Here is a 24,451-nt window from a genome sequence, read left to right as displayed (position 1 = left end):
TACCCTGGGGTCAGAAGTCAGAAGTTGATGGAAACACGTTAGGTCTCCTGTGCAGCATGGATGGAGACAAAGGAGCATATCCCTGCTCTAGACCCAGAAGCTGCTGGTAAGACCAAGCTCAGGAGAGGTGAGAAGAGAGACTTTTTCTGTCTGTCTTTCTTTCTTTCATTATATGTATTCATTTATTACTGGGTAGAGACAGAGAAATTGAGAAGCGAAGGGGGAGAGAGAGGGAGAGAGACAGAGAGACACCTGCAGCCCAGTTTCACTACTTATGAAGCTTCCCCCCTGCAGGTGAGGATCAGGGGCTTGAACCTGGATCCCTTCACACTATAGTGTGAGTGCTTTACCAGGTGTGCCACCGCTTGGCCACAAGAGAAGAGAGATTTTTCTACCCCAAGCTCCTCCTCCTGGCAGACCTCAACCCCACAACCCAGTCTCCATGGTCACCCACCTCACCCTTTCATGGAAAGTATGTTTCCCTATCTAGAGACTGATATATTTTTCTCACTCTGTCCCCCCTGGAGATGGGACTGGAAAGATACCCTAGAGACCTCAGTGGGCTAGGGAGAGGCATGAATAAGAGTCCTTCTTAGCGTTGGGTCAGCATTCCATTATCCTGGCAGGCCTGGAGTTTGCAGTCCAGAACCCAGGCCAAGGGACCATGCAGTGGGCTAGCTGCCTAAAATGTTCACCTGTCAAGCAGCTTTTCATTCTAGTCCCCACGGGGGAGCAGGCTCCTGACCTTGATATGGAAGTCAAAAACACAGGTAGATTTCATTTTTGAGAAACTGCCTTTATTTGACTGAAAAGTGTCTCTCCCATAAAATGAAGAATATGTTTACCTGCTTTGGGGCAGGAAGAAGGGTGGGGCTATGCCCACAAGTCAGAGAGTGGGTTAGGAGGTTTATTTTAGTCCAGCCTTCCTGTTCCTCCTTTGGTAAGGGAGAAGAGGGTGGCACAAAGTTCACATTGCTTTACCTCACTCTAGGGGAAAGAGAGGCAGAAATGACAGGAGACCAGGCAGAGGGAGTAAAAGTGTAGAGTGGAACCATGAATTAAGCACCACCTCAAACCTTAAACAGAACCCAAGGATGCTCTGCCCTATACATGTCATAGAGGCTGGGGATAGAGATGGTCCTCAGAGTCAGAGGTCAGGAGCTAAGGTAGTCACCTGGGTCAGAGGCCAGTGGGCTGGGGGTGACTCTCTGAGGGCAGTGGGCAGAGCTGGGAGTGCTCTTCAGGGGCAGGGGGTAGGGGGTGGGAAAGGTGTTCTCTGGAGTCGAAGGTTAGGACCTGGGAGCTGCCCTCTGCCTGTTCCCCTCCCCAGGCCCCCAGGCTCTCTGAGTAGAGCTCCCGGTTCTGCTCCTTCCACTGTCGAAACTTCTCTGCAGTCAGCTGGGGGTCCCCTAACACCTCCTCCAGGGCTTGTAGCTCCTGCAGCTTTGCCTGTAAGGGAAATAGGACTGAGGATCCATGCTCAGTCACAGAAGAGGCACAATCAGAGCCCAGAACTAACTCTAGTCCAGAACCTAGACTTCATCACAAGTCTACCTCCTAAGCCCTCTGCTGACCTTGAGGGTGCTCTGCAGTGCCCGCACACGGTGCACCCGCTCGTTGAGGTGGGGGTCTCGGTTGCGCCGCATGAAAGAGCTCCGCCACTGCTCATGAGTGAAGGGCTGTGGCAGGCCCAAGAGGGACACGCCACCCTGCTTCAGCCCCTGTACCATGCCTTCCAGTGTCCCTTCGCTACAGTCTGTAGGAGCAGGAAGTAGGATCAGTGTGAGCCCCATCTGGCTCCCTTTCTCCTCTCAGCTCCCAAAAGAAGCACAGCACCTGATGAGAGATGGAAGGAGGTCCGTGGGCTGCCCTGTGTGGGGGTGGCTGCAGGTGACATGTCTCCAGGGAGCAGGCTCCAAGCCTGAGCTGGGCTGGGCTGTGGGCAGGGCAGAGGGAGGGAGGAAGGTAAGAGACTGAGCTCAACACCCTGCTACTCACCTTCCCCCATCCGTTACTCACCGAGGTTGAGCGTGAGCCAGCATCATCATCAGGGTCTTCTGCTTCTGTCTCACTGTAGCAATCTGAGGTGGACAGAAATAATTGGGGAAGTGGTCCGGGAGGTGGCACAGTGGATAAAGCATCGGACTCTCAAGCATGAGGTCCTGAGTTCAATCCCCAGCAGCACATGTACCAGAGTGATGTCTGATTCTTTCTTCTCTTTCCTCCTATCTTTCTCATTAATAAATAAATAAAATCTTAAAAAAAAAAAAGAGAAATAATTGGGGAATATCATTATTATACATTATGCATCATCAGGTTTCAGGAGACCAGGGAGTAGGATGGTGCAGTTGTATCCCCAGTCCTGGCAGGGGAAGATGGAGACTCACTTGTAAGATACCTACCTTCTTCTCGTGACACAGGGGCTCGTCCTGGAGACTGGTACTTAGAAATGCAAGTAATGAGATGGCGTACCCACCTGTGGAGGGCCCAAGGGGGTTCAAATTACTACATGCCAGGAGATTTTCACTCATGTCACTATCTACTATAATCTTTACAGCAACTCTGAGAGTTAGGAATGCCTGTGAGTCCTTTTACAGATGATGAAACTGAAGCTTAGAGAAGTGAATGCCTTGATTACCATCACAGAGTTGAGATTTGAACCCAGGCTCCTGAACCCAGATTGGGAGTTGGGGGAGCAGCACTCACTTGCTCAGATCTGTCAAGTTCTCAGCAGCGAAGATGAAGGGCTTGTATGTGTCATGGGTGAGCTGGAACACACTACCAGGGAACAAAGAGTGTGTTCACCCAGGACCCTGAAAGGCTGGACTGGGAGCCCCAAGCACCCTTTGCCCGCTGTTCATCCCTCCTGACACTGCCCCTCCTTTTATCTCTACATCCCACTATCTGTTGCACACTAAGACTTAACTATTTTTTCTTCTGATCTTGTCTACTTTCCAGGCTGTAGCTGGAGACACTGATGAGGCCCTCAGCCTTCTCGTCCTAGGGGATCAAAGCATGAGGGTCAGTTTGGTACCCAGTAGCCCTTGAGGTCCTGGGGCAGGCAATAGAGGGCAGGAAAAGGAGAGGGAATCTGCTGGGCTCTCAAACCATGAGTCATTCAGTAATCTGGGGCTGAGGGATAGGAGTATGACTAAGGAGTGCCTTTGAGTAGGAAGGGGAGCTGAGTTGTCCCAAGAAACAGCCACAGAAGACAATAGGCACACATACACACAGAGCAGCTTCTTATCACTGAGCTTTGCAAAGGTTGGTCTCCCTTTCTGATTTTCTTTTTCTGTTTCATGTGACTAATACCAAGCAGGGATTTCTCAGGTCTTCTTGACTCCTCAAACTGGACTGGACACTTCAGCTGGGTTCCTACTCTGCTCCTGGGCATTTTTCTCACTACTGCAGACATTCTCTGTACTGTCTCTAAGTGTATATTACATCGTAATAAGAACTGTACAATTCTTTCCTGTGTCCAAAATGCCCAGCCCAGAGCTAGATACAGAGTAAACACCTGAATGTTTTTTAGTGAATAAACAATAAAATGAGGTGGGGGTAGGTAGCGTAATGGTTCTGCAAAGACATTCTCATGCCTGAGACTCCAGTGTCCCAGGTTCAATCCCCTTGCACTGCCATGAACCAGAGCTGAGTGATGCTCTAGTAAACAAAACGAAACAAAACAAACAAAACACAATAAAGTGAGTGGTCCATTACAACATGCATAGAATCACTGAAGGTGGGCAGAATAAAAATGATTCATATTGGTCGGGGAAATAGCTTGACCTGTTAGAGCATAAAACTTGTATGCTGGAAAGTTGGGCGGTAGCACAGCAGGTTAAGTGCTTACGAATCCTGGTTCGAGCCCCCAGCTCTTCACCTGCAGGGAAGTCGCTTCATCGGTGGTGAAGCAGGTCTGCAGGTGTCTATCTTTCTCTCTCCCTCTCTGTCTTCCACTCCTCTCTCCATTTCTCTCTGTCCTACCCAACAACAACGATATCAATAATAACTACAACAATAAAACAATAAGGGCAACAAAAGGGAATAAATAAATATATTTTTAAAAGATTTAAAAAATAAAATTAAAAAACTTGCATGCCATAGGCTCAGTCTGCTCACCAACTTATGTCAAAGATGAACATGCTTTGGGATATCCCTCTCTTCTCTTTCATTCTCTTTCCATAAATAAATATATAAACCTCTTTCATAAATATATATATAATACACACACACATATATATATATATGTATATATATATATATATATATATACACATTTCACCTGTATTGTTTTTCCAGTCTGACTTTTCTTTTTATTTATTTGTTAATGTGAGAGGGGGAGAGAGGGATTGAGAGAGAGAGAGAGAGCGAAAAAGACCTCACTCTGGCATATTTGATGCCAGGGATCATGCTCAGGAACTCATGCCTGAGGGTCTAGTATATGTGCTGCTGAAGCAAACACATGCTTGAGGGTCTAGCACCTCATCCCCTGGACTACTTCCTGGAGGTGCCCAGACTGCTTTTATATACATACTAACTCAGGTCCACCTGAAGAATGTGTCTGTTTTACAGATGGGATTACTGAGGCCCAGAAAAGTGTGTGGCTCACCTGTGACCACAGATGGGAATGGATGGTGGAATCATGATAAGAACTATGGCCCTGAGGTGACTCACTTGCTCAGCTGTGTGTATGGGGGTCTCACCTGGGGCTGGCGGTACCAGTAGAGTGTGTGTCCCTTGAGCACAAACCAGCAGCGCCTCCAGCGAGGGCTCATGAAGCCTCCGGGCACCTTTCGCAGCAGGAGCCAGCCATCACAGTCTGGGCGGCCCAACTCCCGGCAGGACACCCGCCGGCGGCTAAGCCTCGTGGCCATGCCTGCAGCAGCACAGCAAAGCACAGGCTGGTCAGTGAGAGGCCAGCAAGGTGTGAAGGGCCTTTGGACCTGCCCCTTGCCCATGGCATCTGTGCTTAGAAAGTTACATGTGTCAGCACTGAGGTGAGGATGGCTCTTACTTCAGAGATGAGAGCAAAGTTAGCAGAAAATATCTGCTCAAAGTCACAGTACAGGCTAAATACTCAGGCTGGGAAGAAGGAGAAGGGAGGATGGATGAGGGAAGAGGAGAAGGAGGGAGAAAGGAGGGAGAAGGAGAAGGGAGAGGAGGAGAAGGAGAGAGAGTGTGTATATAAAGAGGGTTTTTCTAGCACTATAAAGACTTCTAAGAGCTCCTCATTAGGGGACTGCCACCCAGTAGGTTTATTTCCTACCTTTTGCTTTCTTCGAACCAGGGACAGGACTCTGAAAGCATCATAAGGAGTCAGAAAAGGTTATAGAGCAGAACTACACACCTCTCTTTGCTTCGCCTCTGAACTCACCTTGTTGGGATGTTCTGGGGGGCCCTGAGTCTCTGCTGTCCCTGCTGGGGGTATAGCTGGGGGTGCAGAAGGGATGGACAGGGACTCTGGTTTGAGGGAGGCTGAGTCTGAGCACAGAAGAGAGATAGGTGGGTCCATAAGCCCAGTCCTGGGTCTGGTGGTAGATGGGGTATAAGAAGGCTGGGGTCAGGGTTACCCTGGGGCATCTGGGACTTTGAAACTACCTGTCCAAGCAGGGCTAGGCCCAGGACTTGGGTTTGAAGTAAGGTCAAAGGAAAAGACGTCTTCAGACAGGTCACTGGAGAGAGAAAGAGGAGAAGAGGTACATGATTCCTCACCCAGGTACACCCAATGCACAAGTTATCACTGGCACTCCATGCCTGAATGGTTCTACCACACCTGGTGTACTCTTTTTATTGTTTGTTTATTTTCTAGAGGGTAAGAAAGAGAGAGACACAAAGGAGAGAGAGAAGGAGAGATATGTGGTCTGGGAGGCGCTGCAGTGGATAAAGCATTAGACTCTCAAGCATGAGGACCTGAGTTCAACCCCTGGCAACACATGTACCAGAGTGATATCTGGCTCTTTTTCTCTCTCTTCTCCTAACTTTCTCATAAAGAAAGAAAGAAAGAAAGAAAGAAAGAAAGAAAGAAAGAAAGAAAGAAAGAAAGAAAGAGAGAAAATCTGTAAGAGAAAGAGAGAGAAGGAGAGACATCACAGCACCACTCCACTGCCCACAAAGCTGCCCCATGCTGTTGTTTTTATGGGGACTCAAGCATGACAGTGTGTCTCTCTAGTGGGTAAGTCATCTCCTGGCCCCACTGAGAGCAGAGTCTTACCTGGGAGGTAGTGAGGCAGGAGACAGTGATGAGATCTTCAGGTATGAGGAGTCCAGCTTGTGAGGGGGGGTCTGGAGAACAACCATAAACAGAGTGATGGTGTTGACAGGTTTATAAGTGGGCTGGGGGCAGGGGTGGGGGCAGGTACCTGAGGGGGTGTTTCCGGCACTGGAACCTTCTTCAGCACTAGGCTGACTCCGGCTGGCTCCCGCAGCAGTTCCCTCACCACATTCTTATGGGGCCAGCCCACCTGGGGTCAAGGCAGGGGACAGGGCTGGACTGGACAAGGTCAGGCAGCAGGCACTGAGGAATCCAATAGCCCTCACCCCTGGAGTCCCCTCTCAGCCTCCTCTGATGCACCTGCTCCTCCTCCAGAAAGCTCTCATGGTTCCCTTCACTTTGGCTCTGCCCGGCCCACTGGCTCATCTCCTGGAAGCAGCTCTCACATCCCAGGGTCTCTCTACTGGCCAGTCCTGTGCTCCACACAGGATGCCCTTTCATTCTTACCATACCCCTCCCCTCTTCACTCACCACCACCTGCTCATTGATCTGGACAACCTCATCTCCTGGTAGAATCTGCAGCTGAGAGTCAGTGGCAGCCTGGTGGGGGACAGATTCAGAGGGTGCATTCGTGGCACCAGCTGATTTGGCTGGCAGGGAAGAAGGCTTTGGGGGTAGGCAGGTGGCTGAGAAGGGTTTGGAACTCACCTGTATGCCCACTTGGGCTACAAAATGCAGGCAGTTGCTGGTGGTGTAGATCTCCAGGCCCTGCCAAGGCAGGCACTCCAGTCACTGAGGATGTAGGGATAGCAGGGATAATGGGCAGGGCCCCCCACCCCATGCTCCACAACTCTTTATTTAAAATATTTATTTATTCCCTTTTTGTTGCCCTTGTTGTTTTATTGTTGTAGTTATTATTATTGTCATCGTTGTTGGATAGGACAGAGAGAAATGGAGAGGGGGAAGACAGAGAGGGGGAGAGAAAGATAAACACCTGCAGACCTGCTTTACTGCTTGTGAAACAGCTCCCCTGCAGGTGGGCAGCCAGGGCTCGAACAGGGATCCTTACGCCGGTCCCTGCACTTTGCACCACGTGCGCTTAACCCGCTGCGCTACAACCCGACTCCTACTCCACAACTCTTAAGGAAAAACAACTCAGCTAGAAGTGGCCCCAAGCTGGCACTGCCGCAAACCCTGCTGTGTGACTTTGGGCTTGTCACACCTGCCTGGGTCTCTGACTCCTCCAGGAAGCCTGGGTTGCTGACTTCTGAGGTTTGAGATTCTCAGCGACTCTCCTGAAGGGTTAAGGAGGACCAGGGCCAGGAGCTCTAGTTTTCCCAAGTGGTCAAAGATCAAAGCAAGAACATTTATGTCTTCTCTCTTTCCTTCTAACCTGCCAGGTCTGTATTTCCTAGCTGGAATGTCCTGGTTGTAGCCCCCTGGGGACTGAGATAGGTCTGGAATGACAGTGAAACCTCAGAAAGTTCTCTGGAATTTTAAGTGTCTGAAAATGAGCTTCTGACCATAACAATATGGGGTTCTATGGGATCCCAGAACCAGCAGACAAGGCAGCTGAGGGGTTAGGGGGAGAGATGAAAGGCCAGGGCTCACCAGGGGATCATCCAGCTGCACCTGTTTCAGCATGGCCCTCTGCCCCAGCAGCTCCTCTGGGCTATAGCTCAGGATGTTGTGGCAGATCCCTGCCACATGGCTGCACTGGGGAAGGTGGACAGGACATCCAGCCTGAGCTCAGTCCCACCCTGACCCCATCCCACCCCCATGCCCCGACCTCACCCAAACTCACGATTGTTAAGACTTTGCTCTCTTTCTCAGCCGCTGGACAGTTCTGGAAGCAGAGCAGGTGAGCAGGGGCTTATCCTGAGAAAGAGTTGTCCCACCTCCAGAGCAGGGTGCTATTCCTGTACTCTGGACCTCTTCCCAGAACTACATGACCTCAAAGGTTCTGCCCTAAGGCCTCACCCCCACCCCCTATGTCAGGCCCCTAGAAGTGTCTACACACTTCCTCACCTACCTCCTGTGAGTCAAGATTCCTGAGAGGCCCTGGTCAGCCACAAGACCCGTGTCCCAGTGATCCCATACCAGTGGCCGGGTCTTGGTTCTTCCTTTCTACCAACCCTCATATTCAATCTTATGCTGATTCATAGGTTATAAAAAGCTCTGGACTGACTTGGTCTCCATGACCTGAGCCAAGCCAGTACTCTGGGTTACTTACCTCCTCTAAAACTTGGCCAAGCTCTGTGCAAAGCTCCCCAATCTCCTGACAGGCTGAGAAGTCATTTAAGTGGGAGAAGAGGTACCTAGTAAGGGAGGATAAAGCAATGGTTAAGGAATTGTACTTGCAAGTCATGAAACCATTTGGAACCAACTATATATTTGGAGATAATAAATGCTCTGATGGTTTTGGGCTTGATATATTTGAAGAACTTAGCATAGGACTGATTTGCCAACTACCTACCATGCACCAGGCCCTGTTCTTGGCAAAAGGCCCTATTCTTGGTCTCAAACATCAAATGTATTAAACTTTTTTTTTTTTGCCTTCAGGGTTATCACTGGGGGTCAATGCCAGCACTATGAATCCACTGCTCCTGGCAGCCATTTTTTCTATTTTATTGGATAGGTCAGAGAGAAATTGAGAGAGATGGAGAAGGAAGAAAGAGATACCTGCAGACCTGCTTCACCACTTGTGAAGAGTCATACCTGTAGGCAAGGAGCCAGGGGCTCAAACCCGGATCCTTGCATAGGTCCTTGTGCTTAGTACAATGTGCATTTAACTGGGTGCGCCACCGCCTGGCCCTTGCTTTAAACATAATTATACCCAAAATGACTTCACTTTCCTTTGAAGTGTAGGGAGCTCAGAGAAGAATGGGGAACCTTCCCAAGGATGTGACATCTGAGCTAGACAAGCAGCACCCAGTGAAAGAGGTGGAGAAGCTTTTTAACATTGAGGTGACTATTACAATTACAAGATGGGGCTCTGGGTGGGACCCTGAGTGTCCAGTGCCCCTGCACAGACCAATAAGCCTTTGGCTCTGCTCCACCATATCTGCAGGACAGCCTAGCACTGTTTTTTTCTCTTTTGGTCCCTGGAGAAAGTCAAGAATAGGAAGGGTTCCCTTACCAGTCATCTAGGCCCTGGAAGGAGTTCAAGGTACCTGTTGAGCCAGAAGAGGAGAGTCCGGGCCTCGTGTACCAGCTCCACAGCCATGCTGAGGATGTTGGTGGGGGGCTCGCCACCATCCCCCAAGTGGCCTTGCACTAAACTCTGGAAGGCCTGGGTCCTTCCCAGCAGCCCCTCTGTCAGGCTCTGCAGGTTCTCTGTCTGTAGCCCGGAACTCTGCCAAGGATGGGGCAGGTCACCTCCCTGACAGCCTCCAGGCAGGTGGAGGTAGAAGTTGTAGCCAAGGAGACTATGGTTCACTCACCAGTGCCTGAAGCTGTTCCACCCCTTCGAGGATGAGCTCCTGGTGGCCCAAAGGTCGCACAGCCAGAGCTTCCAGGCTACGGGGGCAGAGTTGGAGCAGGTACTTTCCAGGCAACTCCCAATCCTCAAAGGGGTAGTCCTGTAGGGAATCATCAAGACCTGGAGGGGCCAGGGGGGCAGTGGACAGGGGTGAGATTGGGAGGGGTGGGTGTCAGGGTGTTTGAGGCCAGTTCTTCATTGTGCAAAACTCTTATCCCTCCCATCTGCTTTAATGGCAATCCTGAGATCCAGGCTGTTCTTCTCATGTCACACATGAAATGAGTGAGTTATGAAGGCAGTGGCTCTCAAAGGGTAGCCTAGCTGCAGCAGCAACTACCTAAGAACTTGTTAGACATACACATTCTCTTATTTATTCCCTTTTGGTGCCCTTGTTTTTTTAATTGTGTATTTATTTATTTATTTAATTTTTTTGTTTTACTTATTTATTACTGTATAGAGACAGAGAGAAATTGAGAGGGGAGGGGAGATAGAAAGGGAGACAGACACTTGCAGCCCTGCTTCACCACTGCAGGTGGGGACCAGGGGCTCGAGCTCGGGTCCTTACGCACTGTAATGAGTGTGCTTAACCAGGTGCACCACCGCCTGGCCCCGAGATGCACATTCTTTTATCTGGCGCGTTTACTGGGGAATGATCCTAAACACTCATACCCCTTATGCCAGGCCCCCAGAAGTCACCACACAAGCCCTCCATGGCACTGCAAGTTGCCACCTTTGGGTAATTCTGTTATTATTATTATTATTTTATTTATTCCCTTTTGTGCCCTCGTTTTATTGTTGTAGTTATTATTGTCGTCATTGTTGGATAGGACAGAGAGAAATGGAGAGAGGAGGGGAAGACAGAGAGGGAGAGAGAAAGATAGACACCTGCAGACTTGCTTCACCGCCTATGAAGCAAACCCCCTGCAGGTGGGGAGCTGGGGACTCGAACCAGGATCCTTACACCAGTCCTTGCACTTTGCACCGCCTGCACTTAACCGGCAGTGCTACTGCCCGACTCCCTTAATTCTGTTATTATTTTAGCAAGAGAGGGACAGACACAGAAAGGGAGAGACAGCACAGTCCCACTCTCATGCATGGGGTTCCCTCTAGTGATGTCCATGCGCTTCGATATGGTGCTAGGGCTTGAACCCATGGGCATTATATAGACACCTTCTACAGGGTGACCTAACTTTTGGTCCCTAAAACTACAAATAACTACTATGTGCGCTTACTATGTGGCACTGCCCAGCCCCTAAAACTACAAATTCTTGACCTGAGCTCAGACTTGATAAATCAGAATACAAGGCTAGGAACCAGCAGTTGGTATTTTGTTTATTTTTGAGAGGATTCACTTATTAGTGAAAAAGGACAGAACATGGAAGGAGGAGAGAGAGAACTAGGGCATCATTTTGGCATATGTGTTGTTAGGGATCAAATTTTGGACCTCATGCTTGAGAGTCATCTTTGGGTTGTAGCAGTTTGTGTTTTAATAATTCCTAGAGGGAGTCGGGCGGTAGCACAGTGGGTTAAGCACACGTGGCACAAAGCACAAGGACTGGTCTAAGGATCCCAGTTTGAGCCCCTGGCTTCCCACCTGCAGGGGAGTCGCTTCACAGGCGGTGAAGCAGGTCTGTAGGTGTCTGTCTTTCTCTCCCCCTCTCTGTTTTCCCCTCCTCTCTCCATTTCTCTTTGTCCTATGTCACAACAATGATATCAATAACAACAATAATAACTACAACAACAATGAAAAACAAGGGCAACAAAAGGGAAAATAAATAAATAAATATTTAAAAAATAATTCCTAGAGTTTTCTGATGCTACCTCAAATATGAGAATTACAGGTTAAGGGGCATAAGAACAGGAAGCTTTGGAATCAGGGAGGTCTAAATAATAGCATTTTAGCAAGGATCTTTTTCTTTTCTTTTCTTTTTTTAAAGATTTTATTTATTTATGAGAAAGATAGGAGGAGAGAGAAAGAACCAGACATCACTCTGGCACATGTCCTGCTGGGGATCGAACTTGGGATCTCATGCTTGAGAGTCCAAGTTTTACCACTGTGCCACTTCCCAGACCACTCTCTCTCTCTTTTTAAATATTTATTTATTTATTCCCCTTTCTTGCTCTTGTTGTTTTACTGTTGTAGTTATTATTGTTGTTGTTATTGTTGGATAGGGCAGAGAGAAATGGAAAGAGATGGGAAAGACAGAGGAGTAGGGAAAGATAGACACCTGCAGACCTGCTTCTGCCTGTGAAGCGATTCCCTTGCAGGTGGGGAGCCGGGGCTCAAACCGGAATCCTTAACCCAGTCCTTGCACTTCACGCCACGTGTGCTTAACTCTCTGTGCTATCGCCTGACTCCCTTTTTTTTCTCTATTTCATTATTATTCTATTTTTAAGCTTTTTTTTTTACATTTGGATATCATTAGTTTATTTTTAAATAATTTTTATTATTTTTATTTATTGGATAAAGACAGCCAGAAATTGAGAGGGGAGGGGGAATTAGAAAGGGGAAAGACAGAGAAACCTGCAGCTTTGCTTCACCACTCATGAAGCTCTCCCCCTGAAGTTGGGGACTAGAGGCTTGAACACCAGGTCCTTGCACACTGTAGTGTATATGTGCTTAACCAGGTGCGCCGCTGCCTGGCTCCTCTCTCTCTCTCTCTCTCTCTCTCTCTTTCTTTCTCTCTCTCATTGTTCAGCACTGACTTACGGTGGTGCTGGGCATTCAACCTGGGATCTCAGAACCTCAGGTGTTAAAGTCTTTCTGCATAACCACTGCTGTTGGTATGCTTCTAAATCCTGCTTATAAGACCTTCTGTTTTGATCATCACATTAGGTTCACTTGTATTACTTATGATGTATTCTATTTACCTAACCACTGTTAACTAAGCGCCCCCCTGCCTCCGGGACATTGGTTTAATCCTCACTGGTTCGCGCTTTTTCCTTCTCCCCACCCCCTATCGTTCGTACTTCCTTTTTTCCTGACTCTTCTGCCTCAGGAGAGAGGCAGGAAAGAATTGTGTTGTGATGAGAAGAGATTAGATTGTTGAACCGCATCCCCGCTCGTCAATAAAGAGATACTGCTTCCCAGCTCAGCCATGAGTCCCTGGTCGTCTCTCTCTCCTGCCCGCGAGGCTATCCCGGCAAAATGGCACCCGAACAGAGACAGGAATCTCGGCTCCACACTCATGCAGCAGACCAAAGGAGACCAGATAAGTAAAGCCGCCATGGCCTGCCTTTCTACTTATGAAGAGGTTTCCAAAAGCCTCTACCCTTTCTTCATGAGACAATTTCTCTGTCTCTGGAACATTTTGCTCTGGGCCACACTTTGGTTCCTGCCCACTGCCCGCCCGCTGGAGCCTTCTCGCTGCAGTGGGGCGCAGGGCACTGGGCGTGGGCTCCCTCCGCACTGCTTGGCCACCGGGGGCAGAGCAGTGGGCAGGGCTGTGGCCCATCCCGGCCCCCACCCCGGGGCATCTCGGCCCGTGCCTTCTACATGGCTGGCCCGACCACCCTCCTGCTATGATGCCTGGGCTGATCCTGGACCCCTCAGTGACCGTGGGCTCCCTGCCGAGACTGGGCCCCCTGGCCGGGATCCCCAGCTCAGCTCTGACGGCAGAGGAGCTGAAATACGCAGACATCCGTGCAGTGATCGCACCCCTGCACTCCTGGAGGTGAAGTTGGGCAAGAGGCCACCGCCGGACAACGCACCCCCCAAAACCAATGCTGTGACCTGGCACAACCTAAAGAAAAAGATTCACAGGTTCCAGCTCACTCTTTACAGAAAAAGCAGAATTCCAGTGACTGATCTTCCCCATCGAGGCAGACGTGCAGCATTTCATCCCCTGGCATTTCATTCATGGTCATCTACTTTGGACTGAGACTTCTATCAGACTTGCTGGCATACCCTTTGGACACTTTACACAACTTTACAGCCGCTTCCCTTTACGCTGCTGGGTTTCTCAAAGACTGACTGCAGCCAGCTGCCTTGGGACTCTATAGGACACCCCCCACCTTGCTAGGTGCTGCCCAAGAGGCAGGAAACGCCCTTTGAGGCATGAAGCACCCCCAGAGGCAAGAGATGCCCACAGAGGCAGGAAATGCCCGTTGAGGCATGAAACGCCCCCAGAGGCAAGAGATGCCTACAGAGGCAGGAAACGCCCGTTGAGGTATGAAACGCCCCCAGAGGCAAGAGATGCCCACAGAGGCAGGAAATGTCCTTTAGCCTGATAGGCCTTGCCCTTTAAGGCAAGAAACGCCCCCCCTCAGGCCTCCCCCTGGCATCACACTGGTTCTTGCTGCTCTCTTACTTGCTCCTCCATGTCTTGTGCCAGTTCTTTTGAAAATGCCTATATGATATAGGTTTCTATTCACCCCACACTCCTGATACTATGGCCATTAATTAAAAAGAAAGGGGGAATTGTTGGTATGCTTCTAAATCCTGCTTATAAGACCTTCTGTTTTGATCATCACATTAGGTATGCTTGTATTACTTACAATGTATTTTATTTACATAACCACTGTCAACTAAGCACCCCCCTGCCTCCGGGACATTGGTTTAATCCTCACTGGTTCGCGCTTTTTCCTTCTCCCCGCCCCCTATCGTACGTACTTCCTTTTTTCCTGACTCTTCCGCCTCAGGAGAGAGGCAGGAGAGAATTGTGTTGTGATTAGAAGAGATTAGATTGTTGAAACACATCCCTGCTCGTCAATAAAGAGATACTGCTTCCCAGCTCAGCCATGAGTCCCTGGTCGTCTCTCTCTCTCCTGTCGGCGAAGCTATCCCGGCACATTGCTATCTCCCCAATCCTTGAGCAAGGAACTTAATTTCTGTGTTTTAGTTTTCCCACTGCTAAGATGAAGATAATAGGGAGTTGGGTGGTAACGCAGCTGGTTAAGCGCAGATGACGCTAAGTGCAAGGAGTGGCGCAAGGATGCCAGTTGGAGCCCCCGGCTCCCCACCTGCAGGGGAGTTGCTTCACAGGTGGTCAAGCAAGTCTTCAGGTGTCTGTCTTTCTCTCCCCTTCTCTCCAGTTATCTCTTTCCTATCTAAGAATGACGACATCAATAACTACAACAACAAGGGCAACAAAAGGGAAAATAAATAAAATTAAAAAAAAAAAAAGATGGGAGTCAGGCGGTAGTGCAGCGGGTTAAGTGCAGGTGGCACAAAGCACAAGGACCGGCTTAAGGATCCCGGTTCAAGCCGCCGGCTCCCCACCTGCAGGGGAGTTGCTTCACAGGTGGTGAAGCAGGTCTGCAGGTGTCTATCTTTCTCTCCCTCTCTCTGTATTCCCCTCCTCTCTCCATTTCTCTCTATCCTATCCAACAATGACATTAATATCAACAACAATGATAACTACAACAACAATGAAAAACAAGGACAACAAAAGGGAAAATAAATATAAAAAATATTTTAAAAAAGTGGTCCGGGAAGTGGCGCAGTGATAAAGCTTTGGACTCTCAAGCATGAAGTCCCGAGTTCGATCCCCAGTAGCACATGTGCGAGAGTGATGTCTGGTTCTTTCTCTCTCCTCCTGTCTTTCTCATAAATAAAAAAAAAAAAAAAATATATATATATATATATATATATATATATATATTAAAAAAAAGATGAGGATAATAAATCCATTCTATTCACATGTGAATATCACAATGTATGCTAAGTACATGGTCCATTCCCTGGTTCAAGGCAGATGATCAACAACAACCAGTGTGATATTACTCTGCGACTGATCTACAAGGCCCTGTATGGTCAGGCCATCACTTACCTGTTCAGCCTCCTCTCTGAGCATAGCTCCACGAATGCAACAGGTCAGCTCTGTGAACACTCCTTTGCCTCTAGTATTCAGAGGTGCTCACAGGTGCTATTTCTCCTGTCTATGCTGTTCTTTCGGCTTTTTAAAAATCCTCTTTTCATCTAATTCCCTCCAGTTAGGCTTCCACAACTCCCCCAGCTGGGTTCCAGGCCTCTCACTCCCAGTGCCTCTACAATCCCCTACACTTGAGCACTAGCCCCTTCCATGTTATCACATGTTCCAGGACTAGACCTTAAACAAATGATCATCTCTAAATCCATCCCAAGACTGGAAAACAGTAGGTCCTCAAAAATAAGGAAAAATAACAGTGACGGATTCTCTCTCTGACTCTCAATGTGAAACTAGTAGGAAATAAAAATAAGTGTCTGGGAGGGGGTTTAGCAGTACAGTACATGCCCTACAAGCATGAGACCCCTGGGTGTGATTCCTAGCACTGCCTACAGAGGTGGGACAGTGCTCTGGTTGTTCTAGTTTCTCAATTAAAATGTATATACATATTATTGGTAGCTGAGGAGATAACATAGTGGTTATTTAGAAGATTTTTATGGGGGGCTGGGTGGTGGTGCACCTGGCTGAGTGCACATGCTACAAGACACAAGGACCCAGGTTCAAGCCTCTGGTCCCCATGTGCAGGGGAAAAACGTCACAAGTGGGAAGCATTGCTGCAGGTATCTTTCTCTCTCCCATTCTATTCCCCCCAACCCCCTCAATTTCTCTGTCTCTATGCAATAAATAAAATATGTTTTTAAAAACTTTACAAAATCAACCTTAAAAAGACTTTTGTGACTAAGCCTCTGAGGTCCCAGGTTCAATTCCTGGCACCACTGTAAGCTAGAACTGAGCAATTATTTGGTATTTCTCTCTGCATCTCTCTCTCGTTAAAATAAAATAAAATATTTTTAAAAATAAAATAAAAATTATAATAAGAGGAAGAACATGTTGAATTCTTACTCAGTGCTACATAAAAATGTAAGAACTCTACACATCACATGTTATCCTCACTGCATTGAGGCCATCAGGTCTATTATCACCCTCGTTTATAGATGGGAAAAGTGGTACAGATAAAGGTTAAGTAGCTTATGCTCACTCACTTGCTCGCTTGCCTTCTCTGAAGGAGTTCCTCCCATTTTAAGTCAGGCTGCTTCTTTGGGGCATGTGTGTGATTACTAGCTCTCCTTGATTCCCTGTGTAACACCGGGAGCACTAGACTGGGAGTGCATGAACCTGTTATTCCATGGCTACGGGCTCTTGAGACACTCCTTTCCCCAGTGCAAGCTGTGATGCTTTCCTCTCAATAGGCCCCGACACTGAGCTCCACACCCCAGACGCTTCCCATGATGGCCTCATTGTCTCCACTTTACAAGACCAGAGTTGCCCTTTTTCATTGTGTGGGCAGGGAAACTAAGACCCACGGACACAAAGCTGGTGTGGAGCCAGCCTGGGACCATGACTCCAGCCCAGAATCCCTACTGATACTGGGTTGGTGACTGAAGTCTGCACCTGGTGGTCCCCCACTCCACCCTCCATTCCATCTGCCCTCTCTAGAGGAAGCGCCTCTTGCTTCCCAGATGCATATTAGATCCTCATTGTCCTGTGTTGGCAGCGAGGCTGTTCCCACCCACCTGGTCCCTCTGAGCCTGCAGAGCATCTTTGGGAGGCCCCTAGTCTGGCTGGGGCTTATGTCCTCTCACTGGGAGCCTGGATGCCAAGACTGGTCCTTTTCCAAAGCCTGAACTAATCACTTCCTGGCACTGTGCCTCAGTTTCCCATTCTGACAGAATGTGGGTTTAACAATCCACTGGGCCCTGGAGCCACAGAAAGGTGAGGGAGATAAATTGGGTGAGGGTCCCTCATTAAACAACCATTACCTCCCTTTTGTCTTCTTAGGATGCTAGGCTGATGAGACCCCCTTCTGGGTCCTCAACTTCTAGCATCTTTGATAGCACAATATCAAGTACAAGGCAGACACCTAAATACGTGTTGCTGACTAAAACTGTTCTTTTTCCTCCCCACCCCACCCCCATCCCCAGTACACCTCTCCCCCAGCCCCAGTCCCAGTCTCCTTCAAGCCCAACTTTGCCCTAGCCCCACCCACCTCTCAGCCAAGCTGCCACCTTCCCGGGGGTCCAGGTCTCCACCGGCTCCATGATCCTGTACTGTCAGCCAGGAACCGCGACTACTACTCACCAGCCCAGGAATTTCCGCTCTCAGATCCCAGCCTTGGGCGGGGCCGGGCTGGGCTCCGGGTGGAGCCTCCAGCCTACCTGGGTCCACGTGACTGACCAGGTGAAGCTTAGCTGTGGCCATTGGCTCACCGCTAGTCCTCCCCCTGGCCCGCCCTTCAGGCCATCCTAGTGCAATAAGGCAGCCACCGGAGGGCGGTGCCACAAAGGTATGACCCTGGTGACCTCAGAGTTAAGTAGAAATCCCACCCCTGGGCTGGCCACAAGCCACAGTAAAACTCTTTTCCAGGCTCCTCAAATAGAGGTCCAAAAGTGGTAGTGAGTGCAGCAGCAGCAGCAGCAACAGCAGCACAGTTTAGGAATTTGGAGCTCAGGGTGTAAATCTCAGCTCTGCTGCTTGTTGGCTGTTTGATCATAGCTAAGCCAGCCCAACATGCTTCAGCCTCTCAGTCTGTACAGTGGGTACAAATACAGCTGTTTCAGAGAGGTGCTGCACAGAATACTTGAGTCAATAGTTCCAAAACCTTGAGAAGTCTATAGCACTGCCACCTTTTTTTTTTTTTTTTTTTAGTTCTTTACTTTCTTTTTTTTTTTTTTTTATTTAAATTTTTAATTTAAGAAAGGATTAGTGAACAAAAGCATAAGGTAGGAGGGGTACAACTCCACACAATTCCCACCACCCAATCCCCATAACCCACCCTCTCCCATGATAGCCTTCCCATTCTCTAGCCCTCTGGGAGCATGGACCCAGGGTCGTTGAGGGTTGCAGAAGGTAGAGGGTCTGGCTTCTGTAATTGCTTCCCCGCTGAACATGGGCGTTGACTGGTCGGTCCATACTCCCAGTCTGCCTCTCTCTTTCCCTAGTAAGGTGTGTCTCTGGGGAAGCTGAGCTCCAGGACACATTGGTGGGGTCTTCAATCCAGGGAAGCCTAGCCAGCATCCTGGTGGCATCTGGAACCTGGTGATTGAAAAGAGAGTTAACATACAAAGCCAAACAATTTGTTGAGCAAACATGGATCCCAAGATTGGAATAGTGGAGAGGAAGTGTTGGGGAGGTACTCACTGCAAACTCCAGTGTAATCCTGCTTTCAGGTATATATTCTGCAGTAGTTTATGGACACGTGTGCGCATACGCTCTCTCTCACAGAAACTGGTGTACGTCTAGGCTATGGGACTTTGTTAGAAAGTGAACCACCCGAGATGAAATTAGAGTGTACTATAAAAGGAAAGGTCTCACCCGAGCAATGAAGCTGAAGGGTTGTCATTCCACACGTGAAGTCTCTGGATACACTCTGAGGTGAAGCATGTTGAGATGGCAATCGTTGCTTTGGTTAGGTTGTGATCGGCGGATGCAATATTATTTGGTATGGATTGGGAGAAGCATACGGGAAAGTGAGCCCTATCCATGGGTGCCAGGACACCTTTTTTTTTTTTTTTTTTTTTTTAAGGTTTTATTTATTCATGCAGAAGATAGGCAAAGAAACAGACCTCATATTTGAGAGTCCAATGCTTTATCCACTGTGCCACTTCTCACCCCCCCTTTTTTTTTTCAATGAGGCACTATCAGGGAATGAAGTCAGAATCTTTTACATGCCTCATACCACTACTGAGTAGCTTCCTTGGTCCACTTTTTTTCTTTTTATAGAATCTAGGGAAAGATCAAAGCACCATTCTACAGAGTGGTGCAATCACTGGGTTTGAACCAAGGCGTGTTAAGGCATGCTTTACAAGGTGAGCTATCTCTAGGATGCCCCCACCACATTTTTTTTTTATTTTAAAGAATTTATTTATTAGAAAGGTAGAGGAGGATAAAGAACTAGATATCACTCTTAAATAAAAAATGCTAATTTTTGTTGAAAGCTAGCAAAAATAAATGTATAACTTTCCCCTCCCCTTGAATTCTGATTCCAGGTTAACAATTTCTGAGGCACACTGTCTGCAGCTATCATCATCTTTGTCATGATCACCCTAGGTGATAGTACTTCCCAGACTTTGGAATCAGGTAGAATCAGCTTCCCTTATTAAAGGACTAATTGCAACTCCCACAATTCTCTGGACCTATTTCCTCCTCTCTAAAAGGAGGTATCTATTGATACATCTGTGATATGAGGTCATCCTCTAGGTATTTTGAAAACTGTATCATAGCATAGATTTGAGGTATTGTTTTAACTCTGTGAGTAGAGGCCTTGGATACCTTCAGAGCTTGACTCCTCTGTTACCTAATTCAGAATATCTACCAGTACTTAGTCTTCAAAGCCTGTTGTCATTTTGCCTACGGATGCGTATGTGGTGTTGCAGTTGTCTTTTCTTTTTGCCTCCAGGGTTATTGCTGGGGCTCAGTGCCTGCACTACCAATCCACTGCTCCTGGAGGCCATTTTTTCCATTGGACAGAAATTGAGAGGGGAGGGGAAAACAGAGGAGGAAAGAGAGACACCTGCAGACCTGCTTCACAGCTTATGAAGCGACCTCCCTGCAGGGGTTAGCTGGGAGCTTGAACCAGGATTCTTACATGAGTCCTTGTGCTTCATATTATGTGCGCTTAACCCAGTGGGCTACCGCCTGGCCCCGTTGTCACCATAAAAAAAAATTTTTTTTATTATCTTTATTTATTGGATAGAGATAACCCAGAGGGAAGAGGGAGATAAAAAGGGAGACACCTACAGCACTGCTTCACCACTTGCAAAGCTTTTCCCCTACAGATGGGGACCAGGGGCTTGAACCTGAATCCTTGCACATTGTAATGTGTGCTCTCAACGAGGTGTGCCAACACCAGCCATGGTTGTCATCATTTTTTTAATAACATCCATTTAATAATCTGAAACATAAACTGAGTTCATTGGAACTCAGGTAGCTCTAGAGTCCTGAACCCAGATGGCATCAAACACAAGTGCAGATTGTTGTTTCCTTCACGGGGAAACAACAATTCAGCAGGTACCTGCCTTGCCCCCTAGTTTGTGAACCAGTAGGCTCTAAATTAGAAATACAGCATTAACCTCTCTGTTTTTGCCTCACACCCTTACTACACTACATTGAGTCCCTCTAACAGTCCTTTGTGCTCAGTCCACCTTTAACGTTTTGCCTCTTCCTGCAAGGCACTCATGCAAAGTCTAATTAAAAAAAAAAAAAAAACACTGTTTTGGTGGTCTGAGAGGTGGTGCAGTGGATAAAGCTTTGGACTCTCAAGCAATGAGGTCCTGAGTTCAGCCCCACTCTGAACCAGAGTGATGTCTGGTTCTCTTTCCTATCTTTTTCATAAATACCTTCTTTAAAAACAAAACACAATCTGTTTTGGGTGGGGGAAGTAACAGTGATAATGTGAAAGCCAGAACTAAGTACTGCTTTGATTAAAAAAAGGGTGAGAGGAGTGGGTAGGTAGTTGTACATCCAGTAGAGTGCATGGTATCATGCACAAAGACTTGGATTCAAGCCTTTGGTTCTCACTTTTCAGAGGGAGCTTCACAAGCATCGGAGCAGTGCTGCAGGTGTCTCTCCTCTCTGTCTTACTATCAAATAGGAAGGAAGGAAGGAAAGCAGAGTGAGAAAGGGAAAGGGAGGGCAAGGATAGATAGCATAATGGTTATACCAATATAAGACTCTCATGCCTGAGGCTCTGAAAACCCAGGTTCAATCCCCTGTACCACAAGCCAGAGCTGAGTAGTGCTCTGGTAGTAAAATAAATAAATAATAAATAAATAAATAAATTTTTAAAAAGAAAGGGAAGGAAAAGCAAAGGTGGGCTGGGGAGACAGCATAATAATGGTTATACAAAATGACTTTTATGCCTGAGGCTCTGAGGTTCCAGGTTCAATCACTAACACCACTATAAGCCAGAACTGAGCAGTGCTCTGGTCTCAAGTGTCTCTCACTGAAATAAAATAAAATAAATAAAATTAAAGTTAAAATAATAAAAGGCTGCCCTGATTGGGGTAGGGGGTGGGGGAAAGAAGGAAAAGCCTGCCTGGAAACAGTGGTGGAGACCTGTAGACACCAGCAATATCCCTGGTGGGGGGTAAGCCCATTGTTAGCCACAAAAACATGTTTCTACCACCTGTTTCACCTATACCTGCCCAGAGCTCGAATAAAATACAGATGTGAGTATCCAGTCAAACTCTGTCTTCCCCTAACTTACATTCCTGTAGGGGACACACATAAGAACTCATTAATGGGAGTCGGTTGGTAGTGAAGTGGGTTAAGCACACACAGTGCAAAGGGACTGGCATAAGGATCCTGGTTCGAGCACCTGCAGGGTGGTGAAGCAGGTCTGTAGATGTCTTTCTCTCCTCCTCTTTGTCTTCCCCTCTTCTCTCGATTTCTGTCCTATCCAACAATGTGACAACAATAACTACAACAATGAAACAACAAGGGCAACAAAAGGGAATGAATATTAAAAAAAGGGGGAGGTCGGGTGGTAGCGAAGTGGGTTAAGTGTACATGGTGCAAAACTCAAGGACTGGCATAAGGATCCCGGTTTGTGCTCCCAGCTCCCCACCTTCAGGGGAGTCGCTTCACAGGTGGTGAGGCAGGTCTGTAGGTGTCTTATCTTTCTCTCCCCGTCTTCCCCTCCCCTCTCAATTTCTCTCTGTCTTATCCAACAACAGCAACAATAATAGTAACAACACCGATAAACAAGGACAACAAAAGGGGGAAAAAAAGGCCTCCAAGAGCGGTAGATTCATGGTGCAGGCACTGAGCCCCAGCAATAACCCTGGAGGCAAAAAAAAAAAACTCACTACTTTGGGGGGGGGGGGTAGATAACATCATGGTTATGCAAAGAGACTTTTATGCCTGAGTCTCCAAAGTACCAAGCTCTATCCCCATATTACCATAAACCAGAGCTGAGCAGTGCTCAGGTAAACAAATAACAACAGAAACCCAAACAGTAAATTATTAAGTGAAAAGACATAGTCTTTTCTTAGCATTCCCATTCCCATGGGTGGGGAGTTAAGTTTCCTGTGTGTCCTCCCACCTCCTTTCTTTTTTTAATATAGACAGAGGCAAAAAGAGTGAAAGAGATAAAAGCACTAAAGCTTCCTTCAATGTGGTAGGGGCCAGGCTCCAACCTGGGTGTAATATATAACAAAGCAGCACACTCTTCAACAACTGCGCAATTTCACTGGCTCTCTCCTACTTTTTTTATATTGTAGATATTCTGCATTCTATTCTGTTGATCTGCCCTTTTTAAAAATTTTGAGATATTTAATATAAACACAAAGTGTTCAAGTTATCTAGCAGTGTTGTCCTGCTAAACATACACAAAGTTATTGCAATAAGCATATGCAGATCTTTACTAATGTTCCCAAGCTGAAAGGACATCTCCTAGGATCTCTACCTTAGGGAAGGTGGTGAAAGGCACCATCCCCACAGCAGGGGTAGTTGGTCTAATAGAAAATAAAAGGCCAGGTGGTGGTACAGTGGCACACCTGGTTAAGCACACACATTACAGTGCACAAGGACCTGAATTCAAGCCCCTGGTCCCCACCTGCAGGGGGAAAGCTTCTTGAATTGTCAAACAGGGCTGCAGCTGTGTCTTTCCCTTTCCATCTCCTCTTCCCTTCTAAATTTGTCTCTAATAAAATTTAAAAAAGAAATAGGCATACCACTGTTTGAGAGTGGGAGGTTGGGCTATTTATTAAGGCTGAGAGCTAACTGGTGACAGGCAAACATCAGGTAGGGCCTGAGTGGGGATGAGAAGTCTCCCACTGCTGCCAGTACCTGGTCCAGACTGGAGACTCCTACATGTCGGCAGGAAAGGCCTCTCCACTTCTCCAGCTTGGCCTATCTGGTGGGTGGGGGAGGTGCTGCTCAAGCCTGATGCTGATCTCTCCTGACAGATGCTCCTAAGGCTGGCAGGGCGGACAGGCGGGTTGGGGGAAGGGACCAGATTTAAAGGTCTAGCTGCCCCACCTCCTGCCAGACCTGGGAGGGCAGACTCTGGTGAGCATCCTCTGAAGCCATGGCTTTCGTTCACCTAGAGTTCAGGAACCTCTATCTCGATCCCCACTTCATGGTAGCATGAACGTCACTGATCCTCATCACATCTTGCATCCCACAGGCTGCAGACACTAGTGGCATTCACCATGCGATTTCCACGTCTGACCCCTGGATACTTTCGGGTGCTACAGGTAAGGACCCCTAACTAATGGCTTGTAGCATGTATCCTTTCCTCCCCCTACCTTATGTGGGAACCTCCAATACCCAGGCTGTCACATTTCCTGCCGCGTGAGCAGCCAGGGCCCAGTTGGGCAGTGAAGCGAGAGGGGTTGGGGTGGAATCTCCCTGGGGCACAATGGCGTCCTTATCTGCACACAGCCTGTACTTTCTCAGTCCTTTCCTGCTCCCTGTCTCTCATAAGTCTCATCCGACCTCTCAGACACACTCTATGTACCCCCAGATGCAGATAGCCGGGCAGCTGAAGGCAGAGCCCCGGAGTCCACTGGTTGGGGTTATGGCTACACTTCTGGCTGTGCTTGGGCTTGGCGGTTCCTGCTATGCTGTCTGGAAGATGGTGGGGCAGCCGCAGCCGCAGCAGCAGCCACCACAGTCCCGGTGATGACACAGTCCCGGTGATGAAGCAGGCAGGCAGCCTCTCAGCTGGGTTTTGAAGGTAGGTGACTTAGTGGGGAGGGGGGGGAGTTAGTCTTAGGAATCTGTTTTCTAAAATCAATCCCTGCCTTACTGAAAACAGAATGGTATAACCTGACCCTACCCTCTCCACTCCCACTGCACCTGGGCTCTACTCAGATTCCAAGATCCCTC

General features: G+C 48.1%; 2 protein-coding genes across 8 annotated transcripts; one reads left to right on the top strand and one right to left on the bottom strand.

The window, feature by feature from the left end:
• Positions 1 to 4: 4 nt before the first annotated feature.
• Positions 5 to 24,309, top strand: ZNF593OS (ZNF593 opposite strand). 2 transcript variants are annotated; one of them, XM_060205587.1, is made up of 3 exons: positions 5 to 127; positions 23,748 to 23,817; positions 24,087 to 24,309. In XM_060205587.1, exons 2-3 carry the CDS (start codon positions 23,773 to 23,775, stop codon positions 24,243 to 24,245), a joined length of 204 nt encoding a protein of 67 aa, XP_060061570.1. In that variant the 5' UTR covers positions 5 to 127; positions 23,748 to 23,772; the 3' UTR covers positions 24,246 to 24,309. The 2 variants fall into 2 exon arrangements, with proteins under 2 accessions (XP_060061570.1, XP_060061571.1); XM_060205588.1 differs by lacking the exon at positions 5 to 127 and having other exon boundaries at positions 23,745 to 23,817.
• Positions 776 to 17,739, bottom strand: CNKSR1 (connector enhancer of kinase suppressor of Ras 1). 6 transcript variants are annotated; one of them, XM_007522614.3, is made up of 21 exons: positions 17,607 to 17,706; positions 9,655 to 9,812; positions 9,385 to 9,566; positions 8,445 to 8,529; positions 8,016 to 8,057; positions 7,823 to 7,927; positions 6,920 to 6,979; positions 6,743 to 6,811; positions 6,360 to 6,461; positions 6,212 to 6,282; positions 5,599 to 5,672; positions 5,375 to 5,481; positions 5,267 to 5,297; positions 4,704 to 4,876; positions 2,927 to 3,000; positions 2,707 to 2,778; positions 2,403 to 2,476; positions 2,020 to 2,081; positions 1,837 to 1,936; positions 1,575 to 1,756; positions 776 to 1,449 (listed from the first exon to the last, which is right to left on the bottom strand). In XM_007522614.3, exons 1-21 carry the CDS (start codon positions 17,656 to 17,658, stop codon positions 1,180 to 1,182), a joined length of 2,145 nt encoding a protein of 714 aa, XP_007522676.1. In that variant the 5' UTR covers positions 17,659 to 17,706; the 3' UTR covers positions 776 to 1,179. The 6 variants fall into 6 exon arrangements, with proteins under 6 accessions (XP_007522676.1, XP_016043408.1, XP_060061567.1 ...); XM_016187922.2 differs by having other exon boundaries at positions 5,375 to 5,430; XM_060205584.1 differs by lacking the exon at positions 9,385 to 9,566 and having other exon boundaries at positions 17,699 to 17,739.
• Positions 24,310 to 24,451: the final 142 nt, after the last annotated feature.

Source organism: Erinaceus europaeus, chromosome 13 (assembly GCF_950295315.1).
Source record: "Erinaceus europaeus chromosome 13, mEriEur2.1, whole genome shotgun sequence".
Classification (NCBI taxonomy): Eukaryota; Metazoa; Chordata; class Mammalia; order Eulipotyphla; family Erinaceidae; genus Erinaceus; species Erinaceus europaeus.
This window is presented reverse-complemented; position numbering and strand designations above follow the sequence as displayed.